General features: G+C 45.8%; 1 protein-coding gene across 5 annotated transcripts in view; it reads right to left on the reverse strand.

The window, feature by feature from the left end:
• Positions 1 to 22,320, reverse strand: part of LOC134935946 (acetylcholine receptor subunit epsilon-like) — a 66,722-nt gene that overhangs the window by 17,502 nt on the left and 26,900 nt on the right. For 4 of the 5 annotated variants that reach the window (XM_063930805.1, XM_063930803.1, XM_063930806.1 and 1 more), the window contains exons 2-4: positions 18,320 to 18,456; positions 18,084 to 18,128; positions 17,254 to 17,363 (exon numbers count right to left, since the gene is read on the reverse strand). In XM_063930805.1, coding sequence (XP_063786875.1) covers positions 17,254 to 17,363; positions 18,084 to 18,128; positions 18,320 to 18,456 — 292 coding nt within the window. The remainder of the gene's footprint in view (positions 1 to 17,253; positions 17,364 to 18,083; positions 18,129 to 18,319; positions 18,457 to 22,320) is intronic. The other variant, XM_063930804.1, reaches the window with a different exon arrangement.

Genomic DNA, 22,320 nt, shown 5'->3' on the forward strand with positions numbered 1-22,320 from the left:
CCTTTGAGTGTAGTAGCCTATGCTGATGATGTCACAGTAGTCCTGTCTTCGGTGGCAGAGGCACGTGATGTAGACCAACTGATCATGGAATATTCAAGTGCTTCGGGTTCCATAATCAATCAGGACAAGTGTGAAGCTTTCTGGATGGGGGAGGAAGGCAACGAGTTTGATCTTCCGGACAGCCTCCCCAGGGCCAGTCAATGTATAAAAATCTTGGGCATCAAATTTGATCATGGTGACTATGCAAGTACAAATTGGGTCGGGAAACTGGATGGTGCAACCCGTAAAGTAAAGAGCTGGATAGGATGGAAGTTCTCTCTGAGGGAAAGGGTGGACCTGTGTAAAACTTACCTGATCCCAATGTTTTTGTATGTCAGCTATGTATGTTTTTTGCCGCAATCTTTGTGGACTAGAATGAATTCCTTGTTTTTTCTACTTTTGTGGGGGAACAAGATGAACATTGTGAAAAGAGGTATCACTTATAGACCGAGGGCAGAAGGGGGCTTGGATATGGTTAACCCCGTAGTCTTCTTTGTAACAGCTTTCTTAAAGCTAAATGTCGGTGGTCTCTGCTTAGAGACGCCCCCTCGGTGGGTAAATGGCTTTAGGGAATGGGTGTCTCCCTTTATTAGAGTATGGTTACAGGATGGCAGACTGAGAATTTTTCGGGCTCAGAGAGGCTACCTCCCGATCTATGTGATTCAGTGTCTGAAAGTGATTAGGCGATGGGGCCTGCAGGTGGGTGATATAAGAGATCTCTCGAGAAAGGAGTTGGGGAAGAGGGTCTTGTGTTCCCACTTTTATGTCCCATTGGCCCTGAAAGAATGCCCAGGTAATGTTCTCACAGAAGGATTGAATCTGGTAAATTCCCAGAGGGTGCCTCTGAAGTTTAGGGATATTGCCTGGTTCTCTTTTCAAGGGAAGCTTTATGTTAGGGGAAACATCAAATTTAGAAGTGCCGATGAACGTGTTTGCCCACGGGAGGAATGTCAAGGGGAGGAGGAGACCATGGACCACTTCTTCTGTAGATGTCCCTTTAACATAAAGGTTTACAAAACAGTGTCGGGTGCCATAGGCATCCCTTGCCTTTCGGGGCTCAGTTACCCGGAATGGGTCTACGGGGCATTCAAAGGGTATGGGGGCTTTGATTTAGGCACAATTTTTTTAGTCAGCTTAGCGGTTAGGTTCCACACGTGGCAGGCACGGTGTCTGGTTAGTTTGAGAGGAAAAGTCCTTCCCTGTGAAGAGGTGGTGGGTCGTATTCTTCATGAGGTGAGTCGGATGATGGATCTGGAGAAGAAGAGATTGGACACTGTCAGCTGGTCCAGATTGTGGCGCCAGTTGAAACCCCCTTAGTGGGTGGTGGAAGATTTCCTCTTTTCAGTCTCAGGTTCTTTTCTGTCCTGGTCACTTTTTCTCAGCTGATTAGGTTTTGTTGTTTCTTTTTTTTAAAGAAGGGGTTTGCATACACCTTAAAATATGCAGATATGTTACTCTAGTTATAATTATTTGTTGGTAGTCCGGTATGTATGGAGGGTGAAACGTATGAATGAAGGTAGGATTGTGGATAAATGTGGGAGTGTATGGAGATGGAGGGTTTATGATAGATGGATAAATGTGTGTTAAATATTGAGTCAGCTAAGTGGGAAATGTTGGGGGAGTTCCCTGAAATGGATTCACAGAAATTATGTGGATCAAGGAAAATGTTTAAAATGAAAGTATGATAAAGTGATGGAAAACATATTTGAGTTATGTAAACGGTAAATATCATGATGTAATGATCTCTATTTATTTATTATGTATATAATTGTAAATATGATTATAATGTTTATATTTTGTTATAAAATGGAAGCTGTGCATAAATAAAAACATGCCCAGGCACATATACTACTGTTCTCTCCTGGTGTAACCCAGGCACATATGCTACTGTTTTCTCCTGGTGTATCCCAGGTGCATATACTACTGTTCTCTCCTGGTGTATCCCAGGCGCATATACTACTGCTCTTTCCAGCTGTAACCCAGGCACATATACTACTGTTCTCTCCAGTTGTAACCCAGGCACATATACTACTGCTTTCTCCAGCTGTAACCCAGGCACATATACTACTGTTCTCTCCCGGTGTAACCCAGGCACATATACTACTGCTCTCTCCTGGTGTAACCCAGGCACATATACTACTGCTCTCTCCTGATTGATTCTTTTATTAGAAAACTTGCAACATACAATAAATAAATAAATAAATAAAGCATAAAACCAAGCCAAAACACAATTATGGCTGAAAATAACATATCATAAATATAAATCAACAGACTCTTACATATATAATTTCTATGGCTTAACAATTTGTTAAGCTTAACAGCCTATACTAAACAACACACAACTATACACAACATACAAATGTAACCACAGCACTACAAACCACTTACATTAAATACAAGTAGAGAGAAAGTAAAGGGCTTTTAGCCGCATGTAAACCATTTTAAACAAAAAAACCAAGTCCAAAATCTACAGGGAGTGAGAAAAATAGATAGCCAAAAGATGGAGGAGAAGATGTCTGCCACCCACTCAAGGAGGCTTCAGGTGCCACCAAAGCCTGGACCACCCAACAGCATCCATCCTCTCCCTATCCATATCCATCAACCTCTTTACCTCATGTAGAATGCTTTCCATCACCATTTTGCAGGGGAGAACTTTCTGTCTAAGGGATACCTGACACCGTGCTCTCCACGTGTGATGTCTAACAGCTAAGCTAACTATAAAAATAGTGGTCAAATCAAATCTGCTATACCCTTTAAATGCCCCATAAGCCCACTCAGGGTAACTAAGCCCCGAGAGGCACGGGATGCGTAAGGCTCTTGAAACTCCATTGTAAACTTTTAGATTGAAAGGACACTCAAGAAAAAAATGGTCTAACTTCTCCTCCTCCCCTAGACATTCTTCACGCGGGCAGCCACGATCACCGGCACTTTTAAACTTGAGATTACCCTTCACGTAAAGCTTCCCATGAAAGGAGAACCAAGCAATGTCCCTGAACTTCCGTGAGATCCTCTGAGAATTGATCAGAGACAACCCATCTGAGCAAACATTACCCGTGCAGTCCTTTAGTGACAGCGGAACAAAGAAGTGAGTTCGCAAAATTCTACTCTCCAACTCCCTTCTGGAGACGTTTTTAACTTCACCCTCTTCCAGCCCCCAACGCCTTGTCATCTTCAAGCACAAGATGACGTAGATCGGGAGGTAGCCATGCCGGTCCCGAAAATGTTTCACTTGACCACCATCAAACCAGAGCTCAAGGAAGGGAAACACCCAGGCCCAAAAGCTTTTTACCCATCGAGGGGGGAATCTAAAAATAAACTCCCAAGGTTATGTTTTATAAAGGTAGAAGCAAAAAAACACCACAGGGTTGACCATACTTAGGCCACCCTGTTTCCTCGACATGTAAGTAATCCTCCTCTTGACTGGATTCATTCTATTCCCCCATAATAATAGGAAGAATAAAGAATTCATCCTGGTCCACAAGGATTCTGGCAAAAAGCACACGTAGCTGACATAGAGAAACAAAGGGATCAGGTAAGTTTTGCACAAGTCAATCCTCTGCCTGTAAGAAAGCTGCCACTTTCTCCAAGACTGTACCTTCTTGGTAGCATCTTCAAGCCTTTTCTCCCAATTTTGAGTGGCATAATCACCACGGCCAAATCGTATACTTAAAATTTTGATCTCTGGGCTGGCCCTGGGGAGGCTGTCCGGAAGGGCAAACTCATCACCTTCCTCTCCCATCCAGAAAGCTTCACACTTTTCCTGGTTGACTCTGGAACACGAAGCTTCAGAGTACTCACAGATAAGATGTTCCACGTCATGTGCCTCTGCCACAGATGACAGGACAAGAGTGACATCAACTGCATAAGCCACCACCATCAATGGAGACTCAGGGCCCAGCTGCACCCCCTCTACAGTGCCTCTCTCAATCCTCCTCACAAAAGGATCAATTGCAAACACATATAAAAGGGGGCTCAGAGGACATCCCTGACGGACGCCTGAATCAACATTGAAAGCAGGCCCTACCCAGCCATTAACCAGTGGGAAGCTCTCGGCCTGATTATAAATAACACGCAGCCAATCTACCACCTGCACAGGAAGACCATACCTTTCCAATACAGTTCACAAGTACTGATGATTCACACGGTCAAAAGCTTTGGACTGATCCAATGCCAGCAAATACTTCCCCCACTTTTCAGCACGACATCGTTCCACGGCCTCCCGGACGCCAAGGACAGCACTAAAGGTGCTACGGCCCTTCACAGTGCAATGCTGAGATGGGGAAAGCAACAGCCCGGAAACTTCCATCAACCGATTGAAGAGTACCTTTGCCAGAATCTTTCTGTCCGTATTGAGAAGAGCGATGGGGCGCCAATTTTCAATACGGGCTGGGTCCTTACCTTTGGACAACAATATAAGAGCAGAAGATCTCATAGAGGGAGGGAGCAACCCCTCACCCAGGCTTTCATTAAATACCTCTACAAGATGAGGAGCCAAGATGTCAGAAAACACTTTATAAAATTCAGATGGTAATCCATCTGGGCCTGGAGACTTCTTCATAGACTGTCTATGGCATTCTTGACTTCCTCCACTGTTACATCACTACCCAAAGAGTCAAAAGAGGGATCAAGCCCCTCAAGCCCAGGTGTTTCCCTCAGAAAACGCTCCATCCTCTCTCTGATAAGTGGGTGCTCAGATAAGAGGTTGGAGTAGTAGGCCCTAATGACTCCCAAGATACCTTCCTTATCCTTACGAAGAGTACTCTGTTCATCATACAGGCCCCGGACCTCCCTCAGATCGACTGATCTTCTGCAACTCTGGTAGGGATCCGGCGAGTGGTATTTACCGTAATCCCTCTCCAGAATCAATGAAGACAGATGATTGTACTGGTATTCCTTCATCTGAGCCTTCACTCAAGAGATTTCCCCACTATCTCCACGCTCAGAAATCAAGAGATCAAGTTTCCTTCTCAAGCTCTGGTAGATGCACCTTTTTGACAAGCTTTTCCTGGCTACCAGCCTTTGGAAAGATTTCCGGGTCCTCTTTTTACACTCCTCCCACCACTCAGACCTACTCCAGCTAGCCTCCACAAGTGTCTCTTGTAATTGAAGAAAGTCTCTAAAGGACTGTCTGACCGTCTCCTCCTTTAGGAGCTCGGAGTTCAAACGCCAAAGGCCCCACCCTTTCTGAGGGGTTTCTGAGGCATTTAAAGTAACACTCAGAAAAACGTGATCGGAGAACTCTACTGGCTTTGTCTCTGGAGGCAAAGTTTTCGAGGACTCCTTAACTAAAATCCTGTCTATCCTAGATCTACGACTACCGCTATGAAAGGGGTAACCTGTGAGGTCTGGGAAATGATGAACATGCACATCCACCAGACCTGCCTCTCTAATCATACTAACTAAAAAGTTGAAATCATAGGCCAGAGTTGCTCTGGTGTCTCCTCTGTATTTAGGCCTAATGATGGTGTTAAAATCACCTCCAAAAACAATCTGCTGGGCTGTAAAAAGAAACGGCTTTATCTCCCTGTCCCACTTTGGGGCCCATAGATATTAATCAGCCTCAGGTCATGTCCTCTCAAGTTGACATCCAGAACCATGCACCTACCTACCTGCAACTCTATAATCCTGTGCACAGTTACCATACCAGTAAAAAGAACTGCCAACCCACCGTACAGCTCGGCCGCAAGAGACCAGAAAGAAGGCCCCCTCCTCCACTGAGATTTGGCACGATGGAGTGTGGCCAAATCGCCCACTCTGGTCTCTTGCAAAAATAAAAAATCGACATCAACCGCATCGAAAAAATCAAAGGCCATAAATCGAGCTTGTTCGGAAAGCACGGAAGCCACATTAATTGTGGCACATCGTATAGGTTGGGGATCCATAGTTCTTGGATTATAGAAGTAGGACCCATCTACTTTCTCTTTACTTCTTTCTCACAGTCCTCATCGGAGGACCCTACCCTCTTACAAGACAAACCAAAGGGAATTACATCATCATCCTCCACAACAACCTCTTCCCTGGCACCTTCTTCCACCCCACACCCACCACCAGAATCAGGAGCCACAACCCCATCATGTGGGCTCTTAGGTCCCACTGTTTCAGAAACCTCCCTGGTATCAGTTTCAACCCCACACCCAACCTTTTCTGGGGGAGGATCCGGATCAGGAGGCTTTGGGACAGGCTTGCCTACCCTCCCGCATTCAGCGGGAGGCTCCCGATTTTTAAATGAGCCTCCCGCTGCCCCGCATACCTAGACAGCCCTCCCGGATTTTGAGGGTCCATCGTTGAAAATCTGGACTGCGCATGCGCAAGTCCGGAGATCGGGGGGCGGGGCCTGCACGGGAGGCTTCAGAGCCGGCCACCGCAGGGTTGTGTGCAGTGGTTTCTTCCCTGCCGTGTAAACAGAGAGGCAGAGCTTTGCTTCCTGGTTGCTGGCCCCTCCCACCACACTGAGTCAGATGGCAGCGTGTACCAGTAACTTTCCTCCTCCTGCTCCTCGATAGGTTGTGCCTGCGATGTGCTGCTTTCCCACAGCCCCACACTGTCCTGGGGCCGGCTCCCAGTCCTTACAGGAAGGAGCAACATAGCCAGGTGGGTGCTGTGTGGAATAGGTGTTGTGTGTCCTGTAATGTGGCACTGGGTGTAATATTGGGGGGCTGTGTTGCAGTGTGTAATCTAGTACAGGGTGTAATATGGGGAGGGGGTATGTATAATGTAATGTGCTGGGTGTAATAGGTAGGAGGGTGTGTGTGTGTGTGTGTGTGTGTGTGTGTGTGTGTGTGTGTGTGTGTGTGTGTGTGTGTGTGTGTGTGTGTGTGTATAATGTAATGTGCTGGGTGTAATATGGTGGGAGGGGGTTGTGTATAATGTAATATGGGGGAGGGGGCTGTGTATAATGTAATGTGCTGGGTGTAATATGGGGGAGGGGGCTGTGTATAATGTAATGTGCTGGGTGTAATATGGGGGAGGGGGATGTGTATAATGCAGGGTTGCCTAACGCGGGAGGCTCACGGTTTTTAAAGTTGCCCCGCTAAACCACCGGGTCCTCCCGCTTTTCCTGCGCTGCCTGCAGAAAATGCGGACCATGCGTGAGCCACGGATGGCAGGGGGCGGAGCCTGCACGGCGACGCCATTATCTGAATGTCCTTTTTATTTACATGCCGGTATCTGCTCCCTACAACCCCGCCCACTGTGGCTTATTTAAATAACATGCCGCCCACATCATGAGTCATCTGTGCAGGCCACGCCCCCGGCATTCCTGATCACGCATGTGCAGATTGCATTTTCGGGCGAGTCTAGCCGGGGGCGGGCCTGCATGGATGATGTCATGATGTGGGCGGCATGTTATTTAAAGACCGGTCACTGCAGTGGTGATTTAATGTATGATGAGATCCAGGAGAGATGTGAGAGTGAGATCTGGGAGCGGGGTTAGGGTGTGAGAGATGGGTGAGGGTGGGATCTGGGAGCTTGGTGAGGATGAGATGGAGGAACAGGGTGAGGGTGTATGGTCATTCATTTAATCATGGAGCTGTGTGGTGACTGGGCTGGTGGTGGCTCAGTAAGGTTCTGGGTAGTGGTGGCTGCATAGGAAAGAAGATGACTGGTGTCCCCAGCGCAGACTTGCCTATCCTCCCGCATTCAGCAGGAAGCTCACGTTTTTTTACATGAGCCTCCCGCTGCCCCGGAAATCTTCCGGGTTCTCCCGGTTTTTCAGTAGCTAGTGAAAGTACGGACTGTGCATGCGCCAGTCCGGAAGTGCCGGGGGAGGAGCCTGCTCAGGAGACGTCATGACGGGCGATGTCCTGTTACTCAAATGCCGGCCACCGCGGGGTTGTGTGTAGCGGTGGCCGCATAGCAATTCGCAGCGGCAGGGGAGGCTGCCTTTGCACCACAGAAGCAACGGCAGCAGTGGCAGTGTTGGCGGCCACATCAGCAGCAGCACAGCAGTGGTGGCCTGTTTGAAATATAAGGTAAATAAACCTTTGGTGTGCGTGTGGCTGGGCTGCGGAGGGCAGGGCTTGGCTGGAGACAAAGAACATAGTGGGTGCTGAGTTTAAACTCCGCAGGTTACCAGCATTAGTCCCTTTGTTATTGCCCAATGACCTGCAAGTCCAAGTTGTCTAACATTTATCTTCAGGGGAGCACTGCTTGTGTCATAGTGTCAGTATTATAGGGATAGGGTCAGTGTCATAGTATAGGGTCAGTATTATAGAGATAGGGTCAGTGTCATAGTAAAGAGTCAGTATTATAGGGATAGGGTCAGTGTCATAGTAAAGAGTCAGTATTATAAGGATAGGGTCAGTGTCATAGTAAAGAGTCAGTATTATAGGGATAGGGTCAGTGTCATAGTAAAGAGTCAGTATTATAGGGATAGGGTCAGTGTCATAGTGTCAGTATTATAGGGATAGGGTCAGTGTCATAGTATAGAGTCAGTATTATAGGGATAGGGTCAGTGTCATAGTGTCAGTATTATAGGGATAGGGTCAGTGTCATAGTATAGAGTCAGTATTATAGGGATAGGGTCAGTGTCATAGTATAGAGTCAGTATTATAGGGATAGGGTCAGTGTCATAGTATAGAGTCAGTATTATAGGGATAGGGTCAGTGTCATAGTATAGAGTCAGTATTATAGAGATAGGGTCAGTGTCATAGTATAGAGTCAGTATTATAGGGATAGGGTCAGTGTCATAGTATAGAGTCAGTATTATAGGGATAGGGTCAGTGTCATAGTGTCAGTATTATAGGGATAGGGTCAGTGTCATAGTATAGAGTCAGTATTATAGGGATAGGGTCAGTGTCATAGTATAGAGTCAGTATTATAGGGATAGGGTCAGTGTCATAGGGATAGGGTCAGTGTCATAGTATAGAGTCAGTATTATAGGGATAGGGTCAGTGTCATAGTATAGAGTCAGTATTATAGAGATAGGGTCAGTGTCATAGTATAGAGTCAGTATTATAGAGATAGGGTCAGTGTCATAGTATAGAGTCAGTATTATAGAGATAGGGTCAGTGTCATAGTATAGAGTCAGTATTATAAGGATAGGGTCAGTGTCATAGTATAGAGTCAGTATTATAGGGATAGGGTCAGTGTCATAGTATAGAGTCAGTATTATAGGGATAGGGTCAGTGTCATAGTATAGAGTCAGTATTATAGGGATAGGGTCAGTGTCATAGTATAGAGTCAGTATTATAGGGATAGGGTCAGTGTCATAGTATAGAGTCAGTATTATAGGGATAGGGTCAGTGTCATAGTATAGAGTCAGTATTATAGGGATAGTGTCAGTGTCATAGTATAGAGTCAGTATTATAGGGATAGGGTCAGTGTCATAGTATAGAGTCAGTATTATAGGGATAGTGTCAGTGTCATAGTATAGAGTCAGTATTATAGAGATAGGGTCAGTGTCATAGTATAGAGTCAGTATTATAGGGATAGGGTCAGTGTCATAGTATAGAGTCAGTAAATAGGGTCAGTGTCATAGTATAGAGTCAGTATTATAGGGATAGGGTCAGTGTCATAGTATAGAGTCAGTATTATAGAGATAGGGTCAGTGTCATAGTATAGAGTCAGTATTATAGGGATAGGGTCAGTGTCATAGTATAGAGTCAGTATTATAGAGATAGGGTCAGTGTCATAGTATAGAGTCAGTATTATAGGGATAGGGTCAGTGTCATAGTATAGAGTCAGTATTATAGGGATAGGGTCAGTGTCATAGTATAGAGTCAGTATTATAGGGATAGGGTCAGTGTCATAGTATAGAGTCAGTATTATAGGGATAGTGTCAGAGTTATAGTATAGGGTTGTAGAGATAGGGTCAGCGTTATAGGGATAGGGCCAGAGTTACAGGGATAGGGTCAGAGTTATAGTATGAGGTCAGAATTATAGGGATAGGGTCAGCGTTCTATGGATTAGGGTCAGGCTTGTCATGTTTTAGCTGGTGTGTTGTAAAAGCTAGGTTTAAATGCTGCCCCCTAAAAATCCATGTTTTAAGGATAGTCCTGCTTGAGCACAGGTGACCTTATAGGGGTTTTGTTTTTAGAGCAAATGTGATGTCATGCTCTGTTTTCATGAATATCCCTAAATATGGCTTGTTATGTCACCCCCTGCATCCATTTTATGTTAAATTGCTTTCCAATGGTTGTGTAGACCGATATGATGTTTACATTTTAAATGCTGGTGTGTTTTTGTTTTTTGTCTTTTTTTATTATTATTTATTTCCAGTTATTGATACAGCGCTGGCCGTGCCCCCACTATGCCGAAAATTGGAGACGTGTCTCACGATCGCGTCATCCACTTGAGGCCACACCCCTTTCCAATAGACCACGCCCACTTTTCGGCGACACAAATGTTGGGAGGTATGGTACCATGACAAAACACACACAAGCACCTGAAAATCCATGTTTTATGGCTATTGTGCCTCATATGGAGGCGGCCATTTTGGGTGAGACAAAACAATTAAAATATATTATTTCCCCTATAGTCACTGGAGTGAGTGCCTGCCACTGAAGGACACACCCCTTAGTGGAAATAGATACGCCCATAGGTGGAGCTAGACACACCCTCTCGGTGGAGCATGACACACTGCATTCTGCTTACACCTACTGTACAATCTCCCTGAAACTAGTTTTGAAAAGTAGGCAAGTATGCTTTGGGACTACACCTGGGTCACTCCCACCATCAATCCCCTTAAGGGGGTCCAGTGAAGAAAATCCCTGGCATCCAAGTTCTTGACTAGGAGTTTCCTCCACCACCATCTGGCTCTCCTTCCCTTCTTCACCCTTTCTACCTTTAGCCTGCTCATCCAACAAGGATTCCAATGCCTGGCTAAGCTCCGTCCCAGCTGGATCCCACTCTAGATCATTTTGAGTGGACTCTCGCTTAGCCTTCTTAGTATTTCTACCATTCCTCCCCCTCTTATCCTTAAACTCCACCCGCACAGCCACATCACTCACTAGTAAGCTGGAGCTCTTTTTCGCTTTTTTAGGTCTGGGTTTATTGGGGACAAAGATAAGCTCCTTGCCACCTACCATCACAATCTCACCTTCACCCTCCCCCTCATCCTCAGAAGAAGCCAAGACATTGAACTTATTTGCACAAATAACATCTATGTTCTTTGTCTTTGCCTTCTTCTTTCCTCCATTCTTCACAGTCTGAAAGGGCACTTCACTAGAATCTGGCTGCATCTTGCTTCCACCTCCCACCTGTTTCTGTGACTTACTAGCCCTCTCCTCCAATTGCTGTAACATTTCCTGGTGCAAAATTGCCTCCAACATGCTATTATCACCAATATAATTTACAGTCTTATCTACCGTCACATTTACATTGTGTGATGCATTTGGGCATCTGCTGTAGGGGTGCCCTTCAGTGCAACAAAGGTTGCACTTGACCTTTACACATTCCTTTGAAACATGGCCTGTCTGATTGCATAAAGCACACTTAACAACTGTGCAATCTCCACTAAGATGCCTAAAGTCCCCGCACTCTACCGATATAGGCAGCCGAGGGTAAATGCTGGGTCTCCGCACCACTAGAATGAAGACGCACAAATGTAGAGTAGGCACCCCCCCAAACACCCTTGGTATGGTCACACTTGATCAGTGGAGACAACACAGAACAATATCTAGACAGCCAGAAGACAATATCAGCAGTAGGTAATGATTCATTCCTCACTAATATGGTGATTTTAACCTTATCCGGCCTAGTGACTGTGTTTGTTTTGAAAAATATGTAAGGCTCTTCCAGCCTGATCTGCTCCCATTTTGTACAGACCATTTAATGACACAAAACTTAACTTCACCGGGTGTATGCAGGCATAAAGATCAGCTTTAAAAATTATTTATAGACAACTCTAATAGAGGGCTCAAAAATATATAATAATAAAAACAATTTATTGTTCTACACAACATATATTTGTATTCAATTGAACATATATATCAGAGCTAGAGAGCCACAACCCAATCAAAAGAGATCCTAGATCATATAATATATACCATATAATTGATATGTAGTATAACTATATTGGGGTAGAAATGTTAATACAGTCCCTTTTCAATTCTGTAGTAATGACTCCGGTATTATCCAAATGAAAAAGGAGTTCCTTAGCTCTGATATATATGTTCAATTGAATACAAATATATGTTGTGTAGAACAATAAATTGTTTTTATTATTATATATTTTTGCGCTCTCTATTAGAGTTGTCTATAAATAATTTTGGTACTTTAGGTATAACAGATTACCTTTTGAGAGCAGCATTTTAATAATTATTAATAGTGTGGTTTTATATACTAAAGCGCCTGTATTGATTTTCCAATATAGGATTATCTTTTAACTAAATTTATAAAGATCAGCTGCTTCAAACCCTAAAGAAATAATTAAGTCCAGAAAATCAGATTTAGAAGGGGGAACCCCATCACCAACCCATCTAAACTGTATTACATTCCTCCTTTTAATTGACTGATCCCCACTTGCTCTCACCTGAGGCGCAACACCTATAGCCTCAGACACCGCTCGAGCATAAGACGCAGGGTCGGGTTTTACTGGACCAGAAGAAAATTGAGGAAGGGATAAAGAAGTCTGTACATTGACCCCCTCCCTTTCTTTATTTACTGCACTAGCAGTGGCTTCTGATAACCTAGCCTGATTGGCACAGATAAGGTTGACAGCTGCCATTACCCTGGCTGGGGCAATCATATCACCATAAATAGTTTCTGTAACAGCAGACTTCTCAGGGGTTAATACACGTTTGTCCAGTGCAGGCAGTCCTTGTGCCTTAGCTTCCATACACCCCGGCTGCTTAACAGTCTCTCTGCTACCCAATGACATCACCACTTGTGCGTCTTTGGCCATGCCCCTTACCGCCTCCGCAACGACCAAGCCGGAGCTGGCCGCTACAGGCATATGGAGGAGACCAGCCTCAGCACTGCCTACCTTTCCAGGCAGACTACCAGCCCGCGCTGGACCCTCACTCACAGCCTTCGGGTTAGGCACCGGCGGAGACAGACCCTGGGAAGCTGCTACAACTGAAATGGATCCGGTGCTAGCCGTTACCATATCAATTGCTGCGCCCCCCCACCCCGCTACCGCCCGGCACTGCCCCCAGGAGAGATGCCTCCCCTCCACCGTGGAACGCACCGCAAACCGCATCTGCCGCCATTTTGGGTTCCTCAGCATTCCGGTTTTCACCGCTTTTTGCTGCCTTTTCCAGGTTGCCTGTCTCCATTGGTATACTGACTTCCATCATTGGCTCCCCAGGAACATGGTCACCGTCCTGCACAGGCAATTCAGCTTTCCTAAGTTCTTTCTGTTTCTGCAGAAATGCTTCTGCTTGCAGAGTAGTGCACCTGCTTTTAGCTTGAAACAACATTTCATTTAAGTGCTCCAGCTCCTCTCTCAAAATGGGCCGCTCCCAGGTGCGGCAGGAGTTTCTTTTTCTCCTTTTAGTACTGATTTTAGTTTGTATTTTCCTTATTTCTTTCTTTAGCTCATCCAAATTTAAATGAGAAAACATTTCTTCAGAGGTCTCAGATTCATCTGGGCTGCTACAAACATCCTGCAGATTTTCAACACAATTCCCCGCTTCACTACAGGCAAATGTAGATGTCATTTCTCTTACCTGAGTTACTTCACTCAGAGAGTCAGCAACCTGCAGTTTGGGGGGATCCAATTGGGGATCCTGTTCCTTCACAGGACCCGAAGTCATCAGACCACCTTGCACAGATGCACTGTCCCCATCAACATCAGACTGGGCTGTTGCCATCACAGCCTTTGCCAGGCCCAGATCACTAGGGCCTCCACCAGACCCTGAAGCCAGGGGATCGCCTTCATCATCCTCCCCAGGGGGATCCATCCTCCCCTGGGAGGCCTTCCAGGAAACACTGCAGGCTCCAAAAACTTCCAGAGGCCTAGGAGCTCAGTAGCACAGGTCTGCCCTTGGTGGAACCCAGGCACATATACTACTGTTCTCTCCTTTGTGACCCAGGTACATATACTACTGTTCTCTCCTGGTGTAACCCAGGCACATATACTACTGTTCTCTCCTGGTGTAACCCAGGCACATATACTACTGTTCTCTCCTTTGTGACCCAGGTACATATACTACTGTTCTCTCCTGGTGTAACCCAGGTACATATACTACTGTTCTCTCCTGGTGTAACCCAGGCACATATACTACTGTTCTCTCCTTTGTGACCCAGGTACATATACTACTGTTCTCTCCTGGTGTAACCCAGGCACATATACTACTGTTCTCTCCTTTGTGACCCAGGTACATATACTACTGTTCTCTCCTGGTGTAACCCAGGCACATATACTACTGCTCTCTCCTTTGTGACCCAGGCACATATACTACTGTTCTCTCCTAGTGTAACCCAGGCACATATAATACTGCACTCTCCTGGTGTAATCCAGGCACATATACTACTGTTCTCTCCTGGTGTAACCCAGGCACATATACTACTGCACTCTCCTGGTGTAACCCAGGCACATATACTACTGTTCTCTCCTGGTGTAACCCAGGCACATATACTACTGTTCTCTCCTGATGTGACCCAGGCACGTTTACTACTGCTCTCTCCTGGCATAACCCAGGCACATATACTACTGATCTCTCCTGGTGTAACCCAGGCACGTATACTACTGCTCTCTTCTGGTGTAACCCAGGCGCATATACTACTGTTCTCTCCCGGTGTAACCCAGGCGCATATACTACTGTTCTCTCCTGCTGTAACCCAGGTACATATACTACTGCTCTCTCCTGGTGTAACCCAGGCACATATACTACTGTTCTCTCCTGGTGTAACCCAGGCACATATACTACTGTTCTCTCCTGGTGTATCCCAGGCACATATACTACTGTTCTCTCCTGGTGTTTCCCAGGCACATATACTATTGTTCTCTCCTGGTGTATCCCAGGCACATATACTACTGCTCTCTCCAGGTGTAACCCAGGCACATATACTACTGTTCTCTCCAGGTGTAACCCAGGTACATATACTACTGTTCTCTCCTGGTGTAATCCAGGCACATATACTACTGTTCTCTCCTGGTGTAACCCAGGCACATATACTACTGCTCTCTCCTGGTGTAACCCAGGCACATATACTACTGTTCTCTCCTGGTGTAACCCAGGCACATATACTACTGTTCTCTCCTGATGTGACCCAGGCACGTTTACTACTGCTCTCTCCTGGCATAACCCAGGCACATATACTACTGCTCTCTTCTGGTGTAACCCAGGCGCATATACTACTGTTCTCTCCCGGTGTAACCCAGGCGCATATACTACTGTTCTCTCCTGCTGTAACCCAGGTACATATACTACTGCTCTCTCCTGGTGTAACCCAGGCACATATACTACTGTTCTCTCCTGGTGTATCCCAGGCACATATACTACTGCTCTCTCCAGGTGTAACCCAGGCACATATACTACTGTTCTCTCCAGGTGTAACCCAGGCACATATACTACTGTTCTCTCCAGGTGTAACCCAGGCACATATACTACTGCTCTCTCCTGGTGTAACCCAGGCACATATACTACTGTTCTCTCCAGGTGTAACCCAGGCACATATACTACTGTTCTCTCCAGGTGTAACCCAGGCACATATACTACTGCTCTCTCCTGGTGTAACCCAGGCACATATACTACTGCTCTCTCCTGGGGGTAAATTTACTAAGATGGGAGTTCTATTTAAGATGGGATGTTGCCCATAGCAACCAATCACATTCTACTTCTCATTTATCTAGCACCTTCTAGAAGATAATACCTGGAATCTGATTGGTTGCTATGGGCAACATCCCATCTTAAATAGAACTCCCTTCTTAGTAAATTTACCCCCTGGTGTAACCCAGGCACATGTACTACTGCTCTCTCCCGGTGTAACCCAGGCACATATACTACTGTTCTCTCCCGATGTAACCCAGGTACATACACTACTGCTCTCTCCCGGTGTAACCCAGGTACATATACTACTGCTCTCTCCCGGTGTAACCCAGGTACATATACTACTGCTCTCTCCTGGTGTAACCCAGGTACATATACTACTGCTCTCTCCCGGTGTAACCCAGGTACATATACTACTGCTCTCTCCTGGTGTAACCCAGGTACATATACTACTGTTCTCTCCTGGTGTAACCCAGGCACATATACTACTGTTTTCTCCAGGTGTAACCCAGGCACATATACTACTGCTCTCTCCCGGTGTAACCCAGGTACATATACTACTGCTCTCTCCTGGTGTAACCCAGGCACATATACTACTGTTCTCTCCTGGTGTAACCCAGGCACATATACTACTGCTCTCTCCAGGTGTAACCCAGGCACATATACTACTGCTCTCTCCCGGTGTAACCCAGGTACATATACTACTGCTCTCTCCTGGTGTAACCCAGGCACATATACTACTGCTCTCTCCCGGTGTAACCCAGGTACATATACTACTGCTCTCTCCTGGTGTAACCCAGGTACATATACTACTGTTCTCTCCCGGTGTAACCCAGGCACATATACTACTGCTCTCTCCAGGTGTAACCCAGGCACATATACTACTGCTCTCTCCTGGTGTAACCCAGGTACATATACTACTGTTCTCTCCCTGTGTAACCCAGGCACATATACTATTGCTCTCTCCCGGTGTAACCCAGGTACATATACTACTGCTCTCTCCTGGTGTAACCCAGGCACATATACTACTGTTCTCTCCTGGTGTAACCCAGGCACATATACTACTGCTCTCTCCAGGTGTAACCCAGGCACATATACTACTGCTCTCTCCCGGTGCAACCCAGGTACATATACTACTGCTCTCTCCTGGTGTAACCCAGGCACATATACTACTGTTCTCTCCCGGTGTAACCCAGGTACATATACTACTGTTCTCTCCCTGTGTAACCCAGGTACATATACTACTGTTCTCTCCCTGTGTAACCCAGGTACATATACTACTGTTCTCTCCCTGTGTAACCCAGGCACATATACTTCTGTTCTCTCCTGGTGTTGCCCAGGCACATGTACTACCCATGCATATTGTAAATATATGGCCAGCTCTGCTTATTATGCACCATAAGCAAAATTATCTTAGGATGAGCCCCTTATTGTTAAGCATACATTGCATATATACAGAAGCCACACTGGTGGTACGATCCTACAAATACTGGGTGTATGCACCCTTTGACCTTTCTGAGCTGAGCATCATGGGAATCCACTTTTCGGGTCAACTTACTTGTTCTCCAGACCAATGTCCGGTAACCATACCATGTCATGTCGTATTCGTAGAATTTTGATATCACCATACTCAGAATGATTCCAGGTCAGCCGGTAGTCATCCCATTCCTAAGGAGAATCGGTGAACAGAAAGCAAAATGTAACTGTTTGTTTTAGCTGTCTGTAGTAAAGACACAAAAACCTACTATTATGTGCAGACGTACCAACGTGCAGTACTCGAGGTGTGTCCAGTGAGAAGCTGGGCAGAACGGGATATGGTCAAATTTTAGATAAGATTTGGGGGATCTTGGAAGGTATACATCCTGGTTACACCAGAACCCATTGTATTGTCCCCAATGTCATGGGCGTACAGTATTTACACTGGTTCTGCTTTATGTAGTGACTACACTAGTGATAGACCAAGACGGACGCTTGTGCTCCTCATTGGCGTGTGAGGCTATAAATACTCCATTGCTCATCTAGACTCCCGGCTCTCACAAGGAAGGCCCTCTTCTATGTCCTAGTTACGTGTGACTTGTATTTTGTATGATTTGTATATCTGACTTTCCAGAGGTTTGTGGCACCTTACAAATAAGCATTGATAGCAATTTTTGGAAGTAGTAAGTAGGTCTTATTTATGAAATACTGTAATAGGGGTGGACCGCTTTTGGGGCCTGAGGACCACTTCTACATGTAGCTATGTCTGGGTTCTCCTTGCATGTCCCCACCCACCCCAAATTAATGTATTTCCATAACCACATATTTAGAGAAGATCAGTCTGTCTGTGCCATCCCATTGCGATGTGCTGTGGTGTCACAAAGTGTCCTGCTCTGTGAGCAGTCGTCTCACCAGCTTTAGCCACACGCTCGTCGTCATGGTCTCCTCCTTCTCTTTCTGGAAACAGAAACAAGGATTTCATGGCATTAATGGTAAATACAATCGGTCTCCCACCTATCGCCATGGAGGCTCAGTCATGAAATGATGGTGTGTACGGGTTCTATAAATACGCAGAGCCAATGGCCAGCGTATGCCAGTTCCCACGCAGAGTAATGAGCGCCTAAGCTATCGGTGTGATGAGTGATTACCAGGGAGATGAGGTTGGTCAGGGTGAGTTTGAGCCGCACTTCGATGACGTCATTGATGGCCTTCGCCGGACGGGAGTGTTTATCATAATTTGAGAACAATTCCTTTATCAGCCGGGATTCTTCGCTGGCCATGGAATCTGGAAGGGAAGGAGACACCTGATTCAGAGGTATGTACATGCAGTAATAACCATTTGTGTGCTTACAGTTAGAGCTGAGGTTCATATTTGGCAGGATTCAGGTCCTGACGATAGTGAGGTGCATGCCGTAAAGTACCGATGTTCAGTATTTTGCACATGTGCCGGACGCGTACAGGTCTGCAACGTCGGACTCAGATTGGCATCAGATGGTCAGTGATTGATAGTCTGTTGCCATTTGGGGGTGGGGAGGGGGCATCAATGGCCTCCGTTTCCCTAAACGGAGGCGTGTCGCCACCGTTGTGGTAGAGGGATGAGAAGACGATCTCCGTCGTAAGATGGAGATTTCCTGGCCTCTTTGTTGGATTTGCAGCAGCCGGCTTGGATGACACCAAAAGGATTTAGGGGGTCATTCCGAGTTGTTCGCTCTTTATTTTTTTTTTCGCAACGGAGCGATTAGTCGCTAATGCGCATGCGCAATGTCCGCAGTGCGACTGCGCCAAGTAAATTTGCTATGCAGTTAGGTATTTTACTCACGGCATTACGAGGTTTTTTCTTCGTTCTGGTGATCGTAATGTGATTGACAGGAAGTGGGTGTTTCTGGGCGGAAACTGGCCGTTTTATGGGGGTGTGCGAAAAAACGCTGCCGTTTCTGGGAAAAACGCGGGAGTGGCTGGAGAAACGGAGGAGTGTCTGGGCGAACGCTGGGTGTGTTTGTGACGTCAAACCAGGAACGAAACTGACTGAACTGATCGCAGTTGCCGAGTAAGTGTGGAGCTACTCAGAAACTGCTAAGAAATGTCTATTCGCAATTCTGCTAATATTTCGTTCGCAATTTTGATAAGCTAAGATTCACTCCCAGTAGGCGGCGGCTTAGCGTGTGCAAAGCTGCTAAAAGCAGCTAGCGAGCGAACAACTCGGAATGACCCCCCTAGCACAGATATCTGGGATATAATACGGACATTTAAAAAAAAGTTTTGGAGATTCATGGAAGACGGACATTGCCTCGCACTCTCTGTTTGAAAAAGAGGCCTTCTTTGCCTAGAGCAACCAGTGTAGGGACAGCTATCAATGAGTTATCCATTGATGGTCATTGGTTTCCAATCACTGGAAGGATACCATTGACGGTTAAATCACTGATGGCCCCCAATACTAAATACGCAAACCAAGGCCACGCATGAGCAGACCACAGCAGACATCTGACTTTTTGGAATGGTCACCATCAGTGAACATCCATCAAATATAAAAGTATTTATTATCGGTGTCAGGCCATTGATGGTTACAAAATATTGGTGTTTGATGGCCTTTCCTAGAGCATTCCTGGACTCTTACAGACATCTGGGAACCCATCGGAGTTGAAGGAATGCCGCCCCCTTGGGCGGGGAATTGCCAAGCATCATTAGGGTTTGCTCCTGGGAGTAGACATTAATTAATCTTCACGAAACGCGTTTTAACTTCTCAGTCTTACTCTTCTCAAATCTTAAGCTGATAATCACTAAAGAGTGGATCTTCTTTATTACGGTGTTACAACAGGAAACATGTATTGGAGATTATCCAAATAGAATAAAAATCAGCGATTTAACATCTCATCTTTGTAATCTACCCTACACTCTGATTTCTGTAAGAACAAATTATAATGAAGTCATTCCTGGCTGCCTCTGTCAGATGTCTGTTCTTGGAGTCTATATATAGGACATGTTCTACTATTAGCTTTAACCAAATTTACCAGTGCTAGGACAGAGTATGAAGGGTTTGCAGGAATATAGGATCTGATTCAGAAATGAAAGGTTTGCACAGCAGCTGCGCCTTTGTGAAAATATGATAATGGCTGCAGGAGGCATCTGAAGGAAAAAGATGCCTCCTGCCAGCATATCAGATCCAAGTGCTGAGTCCAAAAACGTGTGGTGACCCCAAAACCCTCTATGCCTCCAGTGACTTGACAGGTTCTTTAAACTGAGTTGTGGTGGGTACGCAAAAGGTTTTCTCCAATGACCTTCCTTAATTACCCACCCCATCAGAGAGGCAAGTCCCCCTACTAGAATGTATATAATGGGAGTCACTGACTAGCCAGGTGTCGGGATTCCCAGCGTAGGGATGCCGCAGTCGGTATTTTGTAACCCAGATAGATTCATGCTACATAAGGAGAACCTAATGTTTTTCCTGGATCCTACCACCAAGAGCTCCATAGCAATATACGCAAGATACGTGGATGACCCGTTCATCCTATGGACAGGCGGGGAGGAACGCCTAATCAAACTCTGCAAATTCATCAACGATAGACCGTCGCCCATTAAAATCATGTTTCAACATTCCACCCGAACTGTCTGAACTATCTGGATGTTAGGGTGGTCATCGTCGAAGGCCAATTAACAACCGGGGTTTATTCAAAACCAACTGATAAAAACACACTCTTAAGAGCAAACAGTCATCACCCACGGGCCCTAAAACTGGGGCTCCCTAAATCACAGATGATTAGAGATGCCAGGATCAACAGTGAACCTTCCAATTTAGAGGAGGAATTGGATATAGTGGTACAGAAATTTATTTCCAGAGGGTACAATCCATCAGTACTAAGTGCCCAGAAGGTGATGATTCTGAATATTCCCCGCATTGAACTTTTACAGCCCACAAAGATGGAACGTGAAGAAGTGATTCCCTGGCCCATAGTTTCTACTGACAAGAATCTACAGTGCTTCAAGAACAAAAGGACCATGACCTGTTTCAGAAGAGCCGCAACATCAAAGACATCTTAGTGTGTACTGACATCACCGACCTGTCCAATCAGAGTGCCAAACCAGTGACCTTTCTAAATAGGAAAGCGGGGTGTTATAGGCGTTTGGGCTGTACCACCTGCAACCACATGCTCACGGGCTCAGTCTTCAAACGTCCCATCAAGATAGGAACTTGGCCATTAAGCATGTTTTAACGTGCACGTCTAGCCAAGTAATCTATTTGATTAAATGCCCGTGCAACCTATATTATAGTTGCAAGACCACCAGAAGTGTAAGGGAAATAATGGCCTTTCCCAGGTCCACAATTAAGGCGGCCCTGTCTGTCCGTCATCGGAGCAGCCGGTTGCATGCCACTTCACTCTTCGGGATTTAAAGCATATGATAATTCACCACATCCCGATGGCAATACGGGGAGGAAGTAGACAGGACTCGCCGTACCGTCTCGCCAACATAGCTTTCGCTTTCTGCATAGCCTTAGACCCACTAACTATGTGTTAGAATTTTTTGTTCCGGTACTATATTATCATTAGAGCGTCCGGCGCTACTATGGCAACGGATCTCCCCGACTGCTCTGACGTCATCTCTCTGCGCACAACTTTGGAGATGTCAGCAGTGGGTGTGCACTCTGGGTCTCTTCGGTTGGCGGGCTTTTTCTCTACGTAGGTAAGTGTTTTACAATTTGTCTTTTGCAACTCACCTTGACAAAGGGGCTGGATTGGCCCCGAAAACATTTGTGCAATGTTTGTGTGTTCAATACACGTATTATAATAGTTAATAGTTAACAGCCTCTGATTGTTACCTGTCGTTATCAAGGGCAGTGCCCCAAACCTGTTTCCCTGACATGACGTTATCACCGTACAGTTTCTGCTGTTCAATCCACATTAGTTGGTCGTGCTGATGTTGAATTACTGGAAGAACTGAGTCTTTTTATATGCTCGATTTGATAGGGAAAATAAATGGGTAGTGTATAAATTGCTGCCTGTGTGTGCTGATCAGGTGTTACTCTTCTCAGAAGCTGAGGTTAGAAATTGCCTGGAGGGTGTTAGTGTTCAAAAAGTGCCTGGTCCCGACGGTATTCCGGGGAAAGCATTGAAAGGGTGTGCTGAAGGGATGATAGATTTTCACCCCACAGGGG

Source organism: Pseudophryne corroboree, chromosome 6 (genome assembly GCF_028390025.1).
Source record: "Pseudophryne corroboree isolate aPseCor3 chromosome 6, aPseCor3.hap2, whole genome shotgun sequence".
Lineage (NCBI taxonomy): Eukaryota > Metazoa > Chordata > Amphibia > Anura > Myobatrachidae > Pseudophryne > Pseudophryne corroboree.